This window comes from Mercenaria mercenaria, chromosome 10 (genome assembly GCF_021730395.1).
Source record: "Mercenaria mercenaria strain notata chromosome 10, MADL_Memer_1, whole genome shotgun sequence".
Classification (NCBI taxonomy): Eukaryota; Metazoa; Mollusca; class Bivalvia; order Venerida; family Veneridae; genus Mercenaria; species Mercenaria mercenaria.
This window is the reverse complement of record NC_069370.1, coordinates 18,671,773-18,686,658: the sequence shown is the minus strand read 5'-3', so window position 1 is coordinate 18,686,658 and position 14,886 is coordinate 18,671,773. Positions and strand designations below refer to the sequence as shown.

The following is a 14,886-nucleotide window of genomic DNA, read 5'->3' as shown; positions in this document are numbered from 1 at the left end:
GGTGCTACTTAGGTGCCCGCCCATGTGTGAAGTAATACACAGAAAACTTGGGGTCTTTCTCAGTCATTAAAGCTGGAAAGTTGCCATGTGATCTAAATTTTTAATTTTGTGACTTAAAATCCAGCAAAATAAAAGCATATCGGCCTCAAGTAAATTAGTATACAGAATTTTTAGAAACAAGTAAGGGTAGAGGTCAAAGTCAAATGAACTTTCTTTCTGACACCTTCAATGCAATTTTTTTTTCAGTTTTTGACAGCAATTTGTTTGCATATTTTCTATTTTTAGATCACTCAGAATTCTTGTAAAATAATCATTGTTTAACATTAATGTTGTTTTTTTTAAGGTGATGAAGAGGTGACAGAGGTCAATGACTTGTCGGCCGGAAATATTCCATCTTTGGAGATCGCCATAGTTACCAGAGCAGACGACAATGGTGCCATCTACAAATGTGAAGCCTCAAACCAAGCCACTGATTCCCCACTGGTTGCTCTGAGGAAACTTACGGTTCATTGTAAGTATCACCATGTATACTAAGCTAAAAGTAGAAAAATCTTTTAACAACTTCTTCTGGTGAAAAATTGATGGATCTTCACCTAACTCGGCATGAAACATTTTTGTATAGTCATATTTTTAGTGGGCTCAGTTAGTTCTGCTTAGCCCTGTTAAGGGGATGCCGAAGCTGAAAATTGGAGAGAAAAAAATGTTTTCTTCTGATGAACCACTTGATGGATGTTCACCAGACTTGGTCATTAGCATCCTTGTCTAGACCTCTGTCGCATTTATGCTAATCATATTGCATGGCAGCCACAGGCGCTGTCACATTAAAAAGAATAAAAGAAAAATTTGAATAACTTCCAGTGAAATGCTTTACAGATGTTTACCAAACTTGGTCAGAAGCAGTGTCTAAAGGTCATGATTCACTTCAGATGAGCTCATTTGTTGTGTTAATGGTTCAAAATCATGTTTATTTGATAAAAGTAATTAATTTGCTTGGGCTTCTCAATAACAAACAGATGCAGTTTGTTATATGTTGACTTCAGTTGTTCATTTGATCAGCCTTGACAGGACCTGCTGATTATTATTTCACTAATCTACCTAGGTAGCTTTTTTATGGCGTCAGAACAAGAACTTCTATGAAATGTTGAACATATTTTCCTTCCATTTTACTTTAGTCCCTCCAGCCAGTGTGAATATCTCCAGCGATCCTGTGATAGCACGTGCAGGGCATCGTCTGAGACTCAAGTGCATGTCAGCGTCTAGTAATCCAGCCGCAGAGATAACGTGGATGCACAACAACCAGAAACTGACTGGGACAAATATCGGCATGACCAGCGGAGTAAATGGCGGGAAAATATCGAAGAATCAGCTTGAGATTATTCCGACGTCAGCTGATCACGAGGCATCGTATGGTTGCCGGGCAACCAACTTGGTACTGCAGGAAACTATTCACGATGCTATCACTTTGAATGTCCTGTGTAAGTATTACGTTTAAGTCTCCCACCAGACGAGGTTTGGCTACTATATAGGAATCATTTTATGCTATCTGGTCACATTCATCTTAATTGTTTTCAGGTGGCCACTAATACAAGTTAGACTTTGAAGTCGAATAGACAGATGATTTGAAAAGTGTTGAAACTCATTGAATTTGAAGTATAATTTGCAGGTTTTAAAAGATTTCTATTAGGAGGAAATCTGTTGCATTTAACTTTGAATTGTCTACCAACAAACTACAATTCTTTTAAATTCATTGCACACAATCATGATATTTATAAGGTAACATAGATGTTACAGTGTATAATTTAGGACAGTATAGTATTCAAACTGGTCATGTGCGGTACCAGAACTGATTGGGGATTAGCTGACTATATTTTGCCAGAAAATGATTTTTAGAAAAAAAAGGGAAGGTAGGCATTAACAGTGTAATGTTCTTCTTTTAAGTATTGCTTTTAAAAAAAGAAGTTAATACAAGACTATGCTTGATCTTTTTTCCAGTTAAACCAGAATTTAGAGACAAAAATACCACTGTCCCTATTACGGCTGGAGAGAGCAGGATTGTAAACCTGACTGCCACGGCCAATCCTACAAACGGCACGTATGTTTTAAAACTAGGGGACGTTGTTATAAACCCCGGAGACATTAGCAGTTTTTCACTGGAAGAAGGAGTACTGACAATTTCAGCGATTTCAAAAGATGATGCAGGAGTGTACACCATCGTTGGTACAAACACCGAGGGCAGCTCCTCGTTCGACTTTACTATTGATGTCTTGTGTAAGTTTCATTGAATATAGGACTAAATCACCCCCCACCCCACCCACTCCCCATCTCTGATCCACTAAGATGGACAGAATCCTGCCTTTTGACCTTCTGAATATTCTACTGAAACTTTGCTGAAGTTTTGGCAGTTGTGAAATAATTCCATTTTCTAAGCAGAGGCATCTTCTCTAGATTGTCTTCATAGTATAGAATCTTTTAAAACAGACTGGAATCTCTGTAAAATACTAAAGTACAATATTTAGTATTTTTAAAGGCAGTATATTTGGATATACAGTCAGCCTGTATTAAGCAATCAGCCAAGGGAGCAATACAGTCTGGCTGTTTAAGACAGGTGTCCACTTAAGCCAAGTTGAAATTAGAACACAGAACTCAATATAAGAAGTAGGTGATTGGCTGTTTAAGGCAACGTACACTAAGACCAGGTTCAACTGAAAAATTATGTGAACATTTTCTGAGGCTTATCACGGCAGATAGCATCTCTTACATTGTTGACATTCTAACAAGTGGTTGCCTAACACTCGATGAATTTTACTCTTTTTTTTTATTCAATTACAAACAAAAGGAAAGTGCTGACAGAATTTCGAAAAAAATTAAGATAAATCTGAAGTTTTGCCCCTTTAAATTAATCTAAATGATTCATTAAGAAGAAATTTCTCTAAATTTCTTTGTACTGTATTAAGTCTAATAAGTATCTCCATTAATTGCTATATATTGTTTTCCAAAAGAGAAGAAGTAGTTTTGAGGTGAGGGTGGGGGAAGGGGCGTGTGATTTTCTTATATCAGAAATTTTATTTGATGATAATACAAGTGCTTGTCATAGATTTTTTAGATGATTATTGTGATTAAGAAAGAAGGGCATATAGTTTTTTTTTAGATTTATTATGGTATTATCTAAAAAAAATACTGTGATGTTGTATATATGTTTCAAGGATTTAGTTGGCCTCAACTGTTGACAGAATATTGTTAGAAGTTTTATCAGTTAGATTTGAAAATTTGATACTCCCAATACTTTATTGATAATGCCAGTTAAGTTTTCAGTTTTACCAGCAGGGTTAAAGACAGATTTCAAACTAGAAAATGATGGAAAGATTGGTATGTTTGAGTGAATTCAGATAATATCAAGAGCAGTGGTCTTGTATTTTGTCAATTTCTCTGACAGTTTTCAGAAAATCAGCCTGTTGAGTCGGTTTCAAGTTGATGAAATATTTCAGATTGATGTCTATTACAAAGATTGCTTTGCACGTTATTTCGCAGGGAAAAAATCGAAGTTGGAGAAAATCAAATTTGCCACTTATGAGATGAAATATAAAAGCCAAAGGCAATTTTATTTGAATGTTAAGATAGTGTCATGCAAATAGCGCCTCTTCTTTTGGAATAAGATATTTAACTGTCAGCTTTAAGATCTAACTGGAGATCATTTTTATCCCAGAAAAAATGTTAACAGGACTGCATAACTCAAGATTTTTTTATTAGGTTGACTATTTGAAAAATAGGGTAGAGCATTGTACAGGTTCAATAACTGGTTTTACTTTTTCATTTTTGGTTTTCATATATTTTACTTTTATAGTGACAAGGCTTTCCAATAGTCCAGCATTGCTGTCCTCTGTCAGCTCTTGTTACTTACAAGTGTTCAAAAATTTAGTTCAAGAATTTTTTTAAAAAAAAATTCATTTTTAATACCTTAGAATATCAATATATTAATCTGAAAAAATAAATCCTTAAAGAAGACTTTTATAAATTTCAGTTCTAAAATTTGAGTCATGGGTACTAGGTGACTGTTAGGACTACATATTTGCCTCAGAATACCAATAGCTATATATACTAATTGTAAAATGTAACTGATGCAAAATCCTGCATCCGCGCAGTCTGGTCAGGATCCATGCTGTTCACTTTCAAAGCCTTTTACAGTTAGAGAAACTGTTAGAGAACAGCATGGATCCTGACCAGACTGCGCTGATGCACAGGCTGGTCTGGATCCATGCTGGTCGAAAATGCAATATGTTGATTTTCTCATGGTACGGCTCATATAATTTTACCTTCCTGTGACCCCTGTAAAAATTGTTTATGAATAATGTTCACCATATTATTTGACAATAATTGATGTTTTTTAGAGTTTTGTTGTGATTGAAGGAGAAATTTAACATTATGAACATTTCATTACAGACCCAGCAGAAATCTACGAGGCTAATCCAATAACAACTGATGCAGGAACTTCCATTGAGCTTAAATGTCTTGTTCGTGGTAATCCAATGGTACCGAATATGGTTACGTGGAAACGGGATGAATTTGATATGACACGTGCATTACCGTCGTACGAAGAGGGTGTCGGTACTCTGTTGATAGAGAATGTGGAGAAGACGGATTCCGGAATATTTACGTGTATAGCACAAAACGGTATAGGCAGTGCAGTTGAACACACTGTAGAGTTAACCGTCAGATGTAAGTTTCGTTCTCTATGTCAGTTTCACAATAATTGTTAAGGCCTTAATGTTGGAATGGTTTAAGCCGCTGGTTTCTAATTACTTGGCAATCACCTCTGTGGGTGTACGACCTACAAGTGATGTAGAAGGACTAAATGTGATGCTGGAATATGTCGCCATTGTATGCATGTGATTTAAAACTCAACAAGATTTGAAACAAGATTTCTGGTGTTGATGTTGACCAGAAAGCGGCTCCAAATAATCCTTTTGTCATGACCTACAGGAGAAATCACATACTTTCATCCTTGCCAACATGAACCAGGCAGAAATCAACACCACAGATTCATCTTACGTTTTATTTCATATAGACTCGCGTTTCTTATCAATAACAGACAGTATCAATTTGTCTATAATTGAGTTGACTGACTTATTATGATATACATACGTTATGGATAGAAAACATACAGGAAAAAATATCGGCGCCAAAGTTTGTTTATGCTTTTATTGTGTTCTCTCCTGCTCTTTCAGAGAAATATGATTAAATTAATATTAGCAGACAATTTTATAATCTGTCCAATTCAGACATGGAAAAAAAAGATGTCATTTTGAAACAAAAAGAGAAAAATCTGATTGGTTTTGCCTAGACACCTTGCGGCAATTTTTGGTTGACATACATGTGATAAGTTCAGAATCCCAAAACTGGAGGTTTGCCATTTTTCAGCTGGAGTTGGGGTCTCAAAACTGGAGGTTTTTTATCGACATAAATTAAGCGCACGGACACATAACTTAGAGACAAAAGCCAATATTTTTGGCCACACAATAATGTATACACCAGTTCTAAGAAACAATCCTCATAACTCTTGATTTGAATTTTGACAGCATTATGCCACTTTTTAACTTACATTTACTGTGAATAACAACAACAAGTTAATTATGGAGTTCATTTATTTATTTTTTAATATTTATTTCATGTTTTATGTCATAAACAGATCAAACACATCTTGCCTCTTCAGACATATTAAAATACTCCAATTAGCTCATCAATTAACAGTTGTGTATACATTTTTTTTTTATTATTATCAAAAGATCATTTTAATTATTATAAAAAGATCAAACAATTCTTGTCTTCGAACATATTAAACTCAAACAGTCGATCTTTATAATTAATTGAACCAATTAAACTTATTAATTTCAAAGGTACTCAGTTAATTAAATTTAAGGATAAAAGCTCTAACTTTTAACAGTTTGCATAATTAATGTGCCATAATTAGCAACCAAACCCATTCATTTTTATTCTATTCATATTCTGTGTCGTCTGCGTTTTCCAATATCCTTCTTTACTTATATGGTCTGCATAAGGGAAAACCCTTCTTTGTGTATGTGGTCTGCAGTCACTCTATCTGTATGTAGTCTGCGTTTTACCCTGTGCCGCAAATTCCTTACCCCACCCACTTTCGTATAAAAATACTGATGATTTTGACATGAAAAATAGAGAACAGAAATGCATCAACATATATTTACCCTTACCAAAATAATGTAGATTGATGTTATCAAATAAATGAGTGTGTATTTTCATCCAATTTTCAATGAAATAAGTCCGATTTTAGTAAGAAATTAATTCGGTAAACATTGGAAGAAAATGGCGTAACTGCAAAAGGGGAAATAACACTCCTGTTCTAAAAATAGTTATGGGTTGGCTTTTCCAAAGAAGTATAAAATATTATATATTTATTTTTATAGCTCTTTGGTTTTTCCAACAATTATTTATGTGATTTTATTACCGAACCAAGCTTTTCTTTGAATAATTAAAATTCATTTCAGCTGGGAATTATTTCTTATGACTAGGAGTTTTTTGCTTCAAATTGGTAAAAAATGGAGCCTAATTGGCATTGAGAATGGGCCGATATTCGGCCCCGTGAGACAGGTGGAAAAGGCCCTGCTTGTCTAATCCCTTATCAAAACAAACAATTAATAATTCACCTGTGAAAAACAACTATTTCCTACAGCTGATGTATAATACACAACAGTCGGTGACACTTTGATTTACTGTGTAAACATGTTTGGCACTCCACTCCTCGGTAATTATCAACCCAGTCATAATACACTTTTTTTTTTTTTTTTTTTTGGAAAAGCGGGAGAAATATGGTTTTGGTCGGGAGACGGGAGGCAAGGTGAAAAAATCGGGATTTTGACCCTCCCGCGCGGGAGATCACATGTATGGGTTGATATTCCTTGATGCTGTTATGATTAATATGTTTTAACAGATATTTTCTTGTGAATGTTTTTTTTTTCACAGATTTTTATTTACAATCTAATAATGCAAGTTTTAATATTAATGTGAGCATATTCACAAAATAAATATCAAAAAAAAAAAAAAAATCAAAAAAATTTCGGTTGCAAAAATTTCTAATTTTACCCTCAGCAGTTAGATGACTTTTGGAAAAAGGCTTATTTTTAGCTCACCTGTCACAAAGTGACAAGGTGAGCTTTTGTGATCGCGCGGTGTCCGTCGTCAGTCCGTGCGTGCGTGCGTGCGTGCGTCCGTAAACTTTTGCTTGTGACCACTCTAGAGGTCACATTTTTCATGGGATCTTTATGAAAGTTGGTCAGAATGTTTATCTTGATGATATCTAGGTCAAGTTCGAAACTGGGTCACGTGCCATCAAAAACTAGGTCAGTAGGTCTAAAAATAGAAAAACCTTGTGACCTCTCTAGAGGCCATATATTTCACAAGATCTTCATGAAAATTGGTCAGAATGTTCACCTTGATGATATCTAGGTCAAGTTCGAAACTGGGTCACGTGCCATCAAAAACTAGGTAAGTAGGTCTAAAAATAGAAAAACCTTGTGACCTCTCTAGAGGCCATATATTTCACAAGATCTTCATGAAAATTGGTCAGAACGTTCACCTTGATGATATCTAGGTCAAGTTCGAAACTGGGTCACATGCCTTCAAAAACTAGGTCAGTAGGTCAAATAATAGAAAAACCTTGTGACCTCTCTAGAGGCCATATTTTTCATGGGATCTGTATGAAAGTTGGTCTGAATTTTCATCTGGATGATATCTAGGTCAAGTTCGAAACTGGGTCACTTGCGGTCAAAAACAAGGTCAGTAGGTCTAAAAATAGAAAAACCTTGTGACCTCTCTAGAGGCCAAATATTTCATGAGATCTTCATGAAAATTGGTCAGAATGTTCACCTTGATGATATCTAGGTCAAGTTTGAAAGTGGGTCACGTGCCTTAAAAAACTAGGTCAGTAGGTCAAATAATAAAAAAACCTTGTGACCTCTCTAGAGGCCATACTTTTCATGGGATCTGTATGAAAGTTGGTCTGAGTGTTCGGCTTGATGATATCTAGGTCAAGTTTGAAACTGGGCCAACTGCGATCAAAAACTAGGTCAGTAGGTCTAAAATTATTAAAATCTTTTGACCTCTCTAGAGGCCATATTTTTCAATGGATCTTCATGAAAATTGGTCAGAATGTTCACCTTGATGATATCTAGGTCAGTTTCGAAACTGGGTCACGTGCGATCAAAAACTAGGCCAGTAGGTATAAAAATAGAAAAACCTTGTGACCTCTCTAGAGGCCATATTTTCATGTGATCTTCATGAAAATTAGTGAGAATGTTCACCTTGATGATATCTAGGTAAAGTTCAAAACAGGGTCACGTACCTTCGAAAACTAGGTCAATAGGTCAAATAATAGAAAAACCTTGTGACCTCTCTTAGAGACCATATTTTTTTAATGGATCTTCATGAAAATTGGTCAGAATTTTTATCTTGATAATATCTAGGTCAAGTTCAAAACTGGGTCACATGAGCTCAAAAACTAGGTCACTATGTCAAATAATAGAAAAAACGACGTCATACTCAAAACTGGGTCATGTGGGAAGAGGTGAGCGATTCAGGACCATCATGGTCCTCTTGTTAATAAATGGGTTTATTTCAGTTGTTCCTGTCATCGATAAAGCATTGAAGTACAGCAAGGCCGCAAGTAATGTGGGCCGAACTGGAAAGCTGGTGTGTCGTGCCCAGGGTGCTCCTACAGTGTCATTTAAATGGCAAAAGGTGTGTACTGTTTTCGTCTATACCCTGATTAATGCCAGATATTTCTACCATGCTTTTGGCTGGATATTACTACAAAAGACGTATGGGCGTTGTGTCAGATTAGTTATAAAATTAGTTGTCATTCTTTGATTTTCAAAAAAAAATAAGTGAGTTTTAATCCAATCAAATTGTTAACAAATGCAGAAATCGTGCAATCATACCTGATAATTAAAGCAATCAAGTGCTCTGGGAAACAATTTTCTCTTGTTAAATGGAAAAATAAAAAGTTCATGACAAAAAAAAAAACGTGATTGTTCATTAGCAAAGGATTGGAGACGACAACAATCTGAAATCATTGTTTTCTAAAACTGTCCATATTTTTGTCTTGGGAGGTATGAAAACAAATCTGTGACAGACAAATTAAGCTAACTTATTCTCAGTTCAAGACAAATGCCAGTAGTCATGCTGTTAACACGTAAATATTCCTTAACTTAGACAAATGGCTGCTTAATATAGGGTCTAACATTGGCACTGTCAGGTTAGAGACAATTTAGTGTATTTTAGGTAATAAAGTTCTTGAAATTTTCCACACAAGAAAATAAATTCAAGTGCGAACGTCTGGGACTATATGCCCTGGGTTGGATGGTGTACAAACTTAGGGTCTTCAGCCTGCCAAAGGCACACATACACTTAAAAATGCTTTTCGACAAGAGCCACATTACAATATTCTTTTCATTTCATCGTACATTGCCATATTTCTAAGTGAAAGCAGTGAAATAAAAGACTAATGAATAATGGAGAATTGCCTGTAAAGGCTTAGATGTTACACAGATAGGAAAAAATCACATGTTTCACAATAAGATGAGACAGTGAGATGGTTGAGAGTACCTGTGTCCCTAGTTCAGAGGACATATAAATATACATACATAAGGATCCAAACCTTGCAAAAAAGTGGATGTTTGAAGGCAAAATAAAAGTAATTAATGATCTTGGGATCAGGTTCAAAAATTGTTTTCTTTTTAACCATTTGAATATTCTGAAGTCATTTTTTGTTCATAATATGTATAGAAGATTTTACTTTGTCCATAATAGATGAAGGAAGAAGAAATTTCAATGTTCTAGCAGTAGCTAACATGTTATGTATGACATCACGCATCTTTCTGTATTGAAATTATTTAACTTGTTGAATAAAAAAAAGCCAGAGCCTTGCATTTTATTGTTTTATTAAACTTGTCTAACAAATTCTATACAAAAAATTAAAAAAGCACTCATGTTTCTATAATAAAAAATAATGAAAAGACACCTCATGTAGTATCCTCTATGCACAGAAGACAGCATCTGATTAGTATAAATTTTCTTGTTTGGTATATGTGAACATTTGATTTATTATAGGATGGAGTTGATATTGTGGCCGACGACGTGAAATACGTAATTGAGGAGAAGGTCGAGAACGGTATAGATTATGAGAATATCTTGTCCATAAAAAATGTCGTGAAAGAGGATTATGGGATATACCAGTGTATTGTGACCAACGAAAAAGGCGAAGATAGACTGCCAATTGACTTTGATGATACGAGTAAGTTGGTATATTTTTCGGGGAAACTTTGTAACACTGCAGCACTTTTTGTTTTAGCACGACATTTCGTGCATAAATTTAGACTGCTTTTGTACATGAATACTTGAATAGTTTATCGAGCACACTTGCGGATGCGAAGACATAGTTGTCCAAATGGCTGTTCGGTGTATGTGGGTGCGTCCATCCATCCGGATTTTTTTGTCCGGACCATAACTTTGACATGCATAGAGCAATCTTGTTTATATTTGCCATGAATGTTAACCTCAGTGAGACGGAGTGTAGTGCGTAAACCTCAGGTTCCTATCTCAAATGTCAAGGTCACAGTTTGAGGTCAAAGGTCATGTCAGATCTTGTCCAGCCCATAACTTTGGCATGTATTGAGGAATCTTCTTTATATTTGGCATGAATGTTAACCTCAGTGAGACGGAATGTCATGCGCAAACCCAAGGTTCCTATCTCAAAGGTCAAGGTCAGAGTTATGGGTCAGAGGGCAGGCTCGACATGTTGCCCGTGGGCATCTAGTTTAATTAAGAAACTAACAAAAGGATCATGACTTAATGTCTTCTATTTTTTTTTTGTTTTTGTTTTTTTTTTTGTAGATAATGAGAAAGGTAATGACAGTAGCTTTTTGTTTTTCTCACTTTGGACCTTAATTCTCAATTTTACTGTTCTGGTGAAAACCTGCCTGCTTAGCTCAATAGGGAGAGCGTCATTCTACGGATCACGGGGTCGTGAGTTTGATCCTCGGGCGGGCGTATGTTCTCCGTGCTGATCTGATTAAAGACATTGTGTCTGAAATCATTCGTCCTCCACCTCTGATTCATGTGGGGAAGTTGGCAGTTACTTGGGGAGAACGGGTTTGTACTGGTATAGAATCCAGGAACACTGGTTAGGTTAACTGCCCGCCGTTGCATGACTGAAATACTGTTGAAAAACGGCGTTAAACCTAAAACAAACAAACAATACTGTTCTGGTGACTTTGTTAGATTTTTTTTTTGGATTCTTTAAAGAGAGGTTCAGCTTCATCTACTGTTGTTAGCTGTTTTAGAAGTTTTATAATTCTAGAAATTTTCCATGCTGAAATAAAAATTTGGTGATATAGGGTTAAAATAGTATTAATGTAGATTAACAAAGGTGTTTTTTACTAGATTTTATATTTCATCATTAATAAATCTAGACAATGAAAAAAAAATGAAAGCATAGGATTCCATATTATAAATCAACTTGATAACTTATCAAACATCTCATAAGTGTTAAAGTGTTTAAAAAATACCTGTTCTGATTTTTGTGGCAATTAGATTTCATATCAGATGGTCTAGTTGTAAGAATGTGCCTAATAATAGCCATTACTTTGGAATTTCCCCTTGGAGTTTTCCAAGACAACTTAAGCATTAGTGACTGTTTCACATAAAACAAAAGTTGTAGGCAAGGAGAAAAATCTTGAGACCTTCCAGTCCTGAAGCAACTGTATTTTTATATGCCCAAAGGGACGTACTATGTTATGTCTATCCGTCCATTCAGCAATTTCATATCCGATCTGTAACACAAATGTTGACCACATCGAGACGAGTGCAGAGCGCATGTTTCGGATGGCTCTCTTCAAGGTCAAGGTCAAACTTAGGGGTCAAAGATCATACCTTTGGGCGTATGTTGCTCCACATTGCGATGCTCTAGTTTCTTGCATAGAGCCTGATTACCAATTTATTCTAACATTTTTAAGTTTTATATATACATGTGGTTTTGTTTTGACAAAAACTGTCTGCAAAATAGACTAATACATTATGTTTTTTCCCCCAGGAAAGCCTGATCCTCCAGATAACTTAGAGTTTGTAAATGCCACTCATAACAGTATCACAATCAAATGGAATGGTGGGTTTGATGGTGGTCTGGTACAGAAGTTTCGGGTGCGATACAAACCCACGGTGACTACACAAGGTTACATACAGGTTGATGTTCAGCCCCCAACTAGTCAAATATTTACTGTCAAAGGTAAGTGGTATCAGGTAAACCCGTCAATTATTTATGGAGATTAAAGTTGAAGCAAAATGTTAAATGAGCCGCGCCATGAGAAAACCAACATAGTGGGTTTACGACCAGCATGGATCCAGACCAGACTGCGCAGATGCGCAGGCTGGTCTGGATCCATGCTGGTCGCAAACCCACTATGTTGAATTTCTCATGGGGCGGCTCAAATGTTCATGATGATTTTATGACTGTGCCTCTAGAGATACATTTCAACAAAACCTTGACAGTATAAAATATTGTATGGAAGAAATTGTTAATTTGAATATTTGATGTTCTTAAAGTTTGAAATTGATATTGATAGGGGTATGTGGAAAACAATTGAGATCATGTGGTCTGTCAGTCAGACAGTTGCAAAAGAATTGTTGCAAAAAGTTTGCGACACCAGTTGCTGCCACATGTAACTGAATTCCAATGAAACTTTATACAAATAATCAGTATGAAGTGTAGATGTGTGCATCCTTTGTTGTTGTTTTTTTTTAAGCAGAAAAAAGATAAGGCGGCACCTGTGCATCCATCCACCCTCAAGTTGTTTAGCAAACTGTTTCCACAGTTATAAATGAAGTATAAAGAAACTGCACAGATATGATCATATTTGAATGTAGATGTGCATTTTCATCTGGGTAGGGATGAGGTAGGGCATAGGGTATTTATTTTGTACTTCAGATCTAATACTAGTTGTGTATTCTATACTGTAGGTTTAACACTGGGTACAGAGTATGAGCTGACAGTGATGGCATTCAATGACCTTGGAGGCAGTGATTATTCAACGGAAGTTATCACAGCAAAAACTTCAAGTAGGTGTTTATTACGAATTTGATATTTACATGTACAAAGATGGTTTAGCAGTATTGTAATGTCTATCATTGTTGCTTAGATTAAGTATCTTTATAACCTCAGATAGGAAGCTATATTGGAATCTTGTGCATTTGTCCATCAGTCTTTCCATCATTCAAATGTTTGCTGTGACCATATTATGAAGAGATAAATGCAGAACTTGTATTACTAAGGTCAAGGTCACACTTCGGAGATCAAGTGTCATACTTTAAACCACTGGAAGGATTTTCATATAATTAGTGTCATTTGGTATCTTTATCAGGACGTTTTACAAAGCGCTTACCTCCCCTGTATAAAAGGGGTTTCTGGGGGTGTTAATCATCGTTAGTGATAGCTTTAGGTTATACATTATTATTGACCGTTTTTAACTCTTACTATTTATTTTTAACAACTTTCAGCCAGTGAGAGAGTTTTTATTAGTGACGAATTGACTTTGACTCGACCTTGAACCAAAACTTTTGCATCTGCATCTTAACATGTAAAAAGGTCAAGGTCATTGTCATCAAAAGTAGTTTCTGTTTAGAAATTTTATTTATATATAGGTATGGTTATATTAGTTTCCAACTGGCATGAAAATGATAAATTTGAGCCGCGCCATGAGAAAACCAGCATAGTGCGTTTGCGACCAGCATGGATCCGGACCAGCCTGCGCATCCACGCTGTCTGGTCAGGATCCATGCTGTTCGCTAATGGTTTCTCTAATTGCAATAGGCTTTGAAAATGAACAGCATGGATCCTGACAATACTGCGTGGATGTGCAGGCTGGTCTGGATCCATGCTGGTAGCAAATGCACTATGTTGGTTTTCTCATGGTGCGGCTCAGTTATGTTTCCCTTTGTAGTGTTAGTGCAAAATGATGTAATTCATTTTTTTTTCTTCTTTAAAAACAGAGTTTGTTGGAATTGTTTGTCATATATTAGAAGGTAAACTGTACATGGTATTACTGCTTACGTTTCAAGCTTATACATGTATATATAAGACCTATAGGAATGAACTTCTGTGGTGAACTATTTATGAAACTATACTCAATATATACATGAACTTAAAGCTGAATATGTTCACTTTGTAGTGTATTTTTTTCACTGCCGCAGTTTTTGGCTTCCCCACAAAATTTTGCAGGAGGTGAGGGTGAGTGCGTGTGTTTTGGGGGAAGGGGGAGACCTGGAGTGAAGCTGGAGGGATAGAGGCATATAGATTTAAAGATTTGTCCTTCTAACTCTGTCACAGAAATATATATGTCAACCTGTTTCTAGCTTGACTGTTGTAAGAATAAGTGAAGCTACTACACTCATTCAGTCACCTCAGTAGGTGTTCCGATTTGGTAAAGCTGGTATCTCAGTCATCAGTATTTGGAATAATAGATTATAACTTTGCATATTTGTTAACTGTGATGGTTTTATCACATGTTTCCTTTTCATAAGTTAGGCCCCTTTTAACTTTTTGTACTCATTCATCTTTTTTTTCTAAAGAAGTCATTACAATAGTCAAGCATTGCTGTCCTCTTACAGCTCTTGTTTTCATTTAAGACCATTATTGATTCAAGCGTGAGGAATTTTCAGAGTTATTGCCCTTGATTATTATTTCAGCATATATCAGATCATGAAATCTTACTCTGAATGGGTCGCTGACTTCAAATCACTTGCCCCTCATCGATGTTGGTGTGAGCCTCACTTGGGGCGTTGAATTCTTCATGTGAGGAAGCCATCCAG

At 35.8% G+C, this 14,886-nt stretch overlaps 1 protein-coding gene across 3 annotated transcripts in view; it reads left to right on the top strand.

Moving 5' to 3' along the window:
* LOC123559742 (synaptogenesis protein syg-2-like) overlaps positions 1-14,886 on the top strand; it is a 131,425-nt gene that overhangs the window by 100,474 nt on the left and 16,065 nt on the right. For all 3 annotated transcript variants that reach the window (XM_045351798.2, XM_053552400.1, XM_053552401.1), the window contains 8 exons: positions 344-511; positions 1,173-1,475; positions 1,993-2,268; positions 4,438-4,713; positions 8,645-8,763; positions 10,135-10,318; positions 12,116-12,307; positions 13,039-13,137. In XM_045351798.2, the coding sequence (XP_045207733.2) occupies positions 344-511; positions 1,173-1,475; positions 1,993-2,268; positions 4,438-4,713; positions 8,645-8,763; positions 10,135-10,318; positions 12,116-12,307; positions 13,039-13,137 (1,617 nt within the window). The remainder of the gene's footprint in view (positions 1-343; positions 512-1,172; positions 1,476-1,992; positions 2,269-4,437; positions 4,714-8,644; positions 8,764-10,134; positions 10,319-12,115; positions 12,308-13,038; positions 13,138-14,886) is intronic.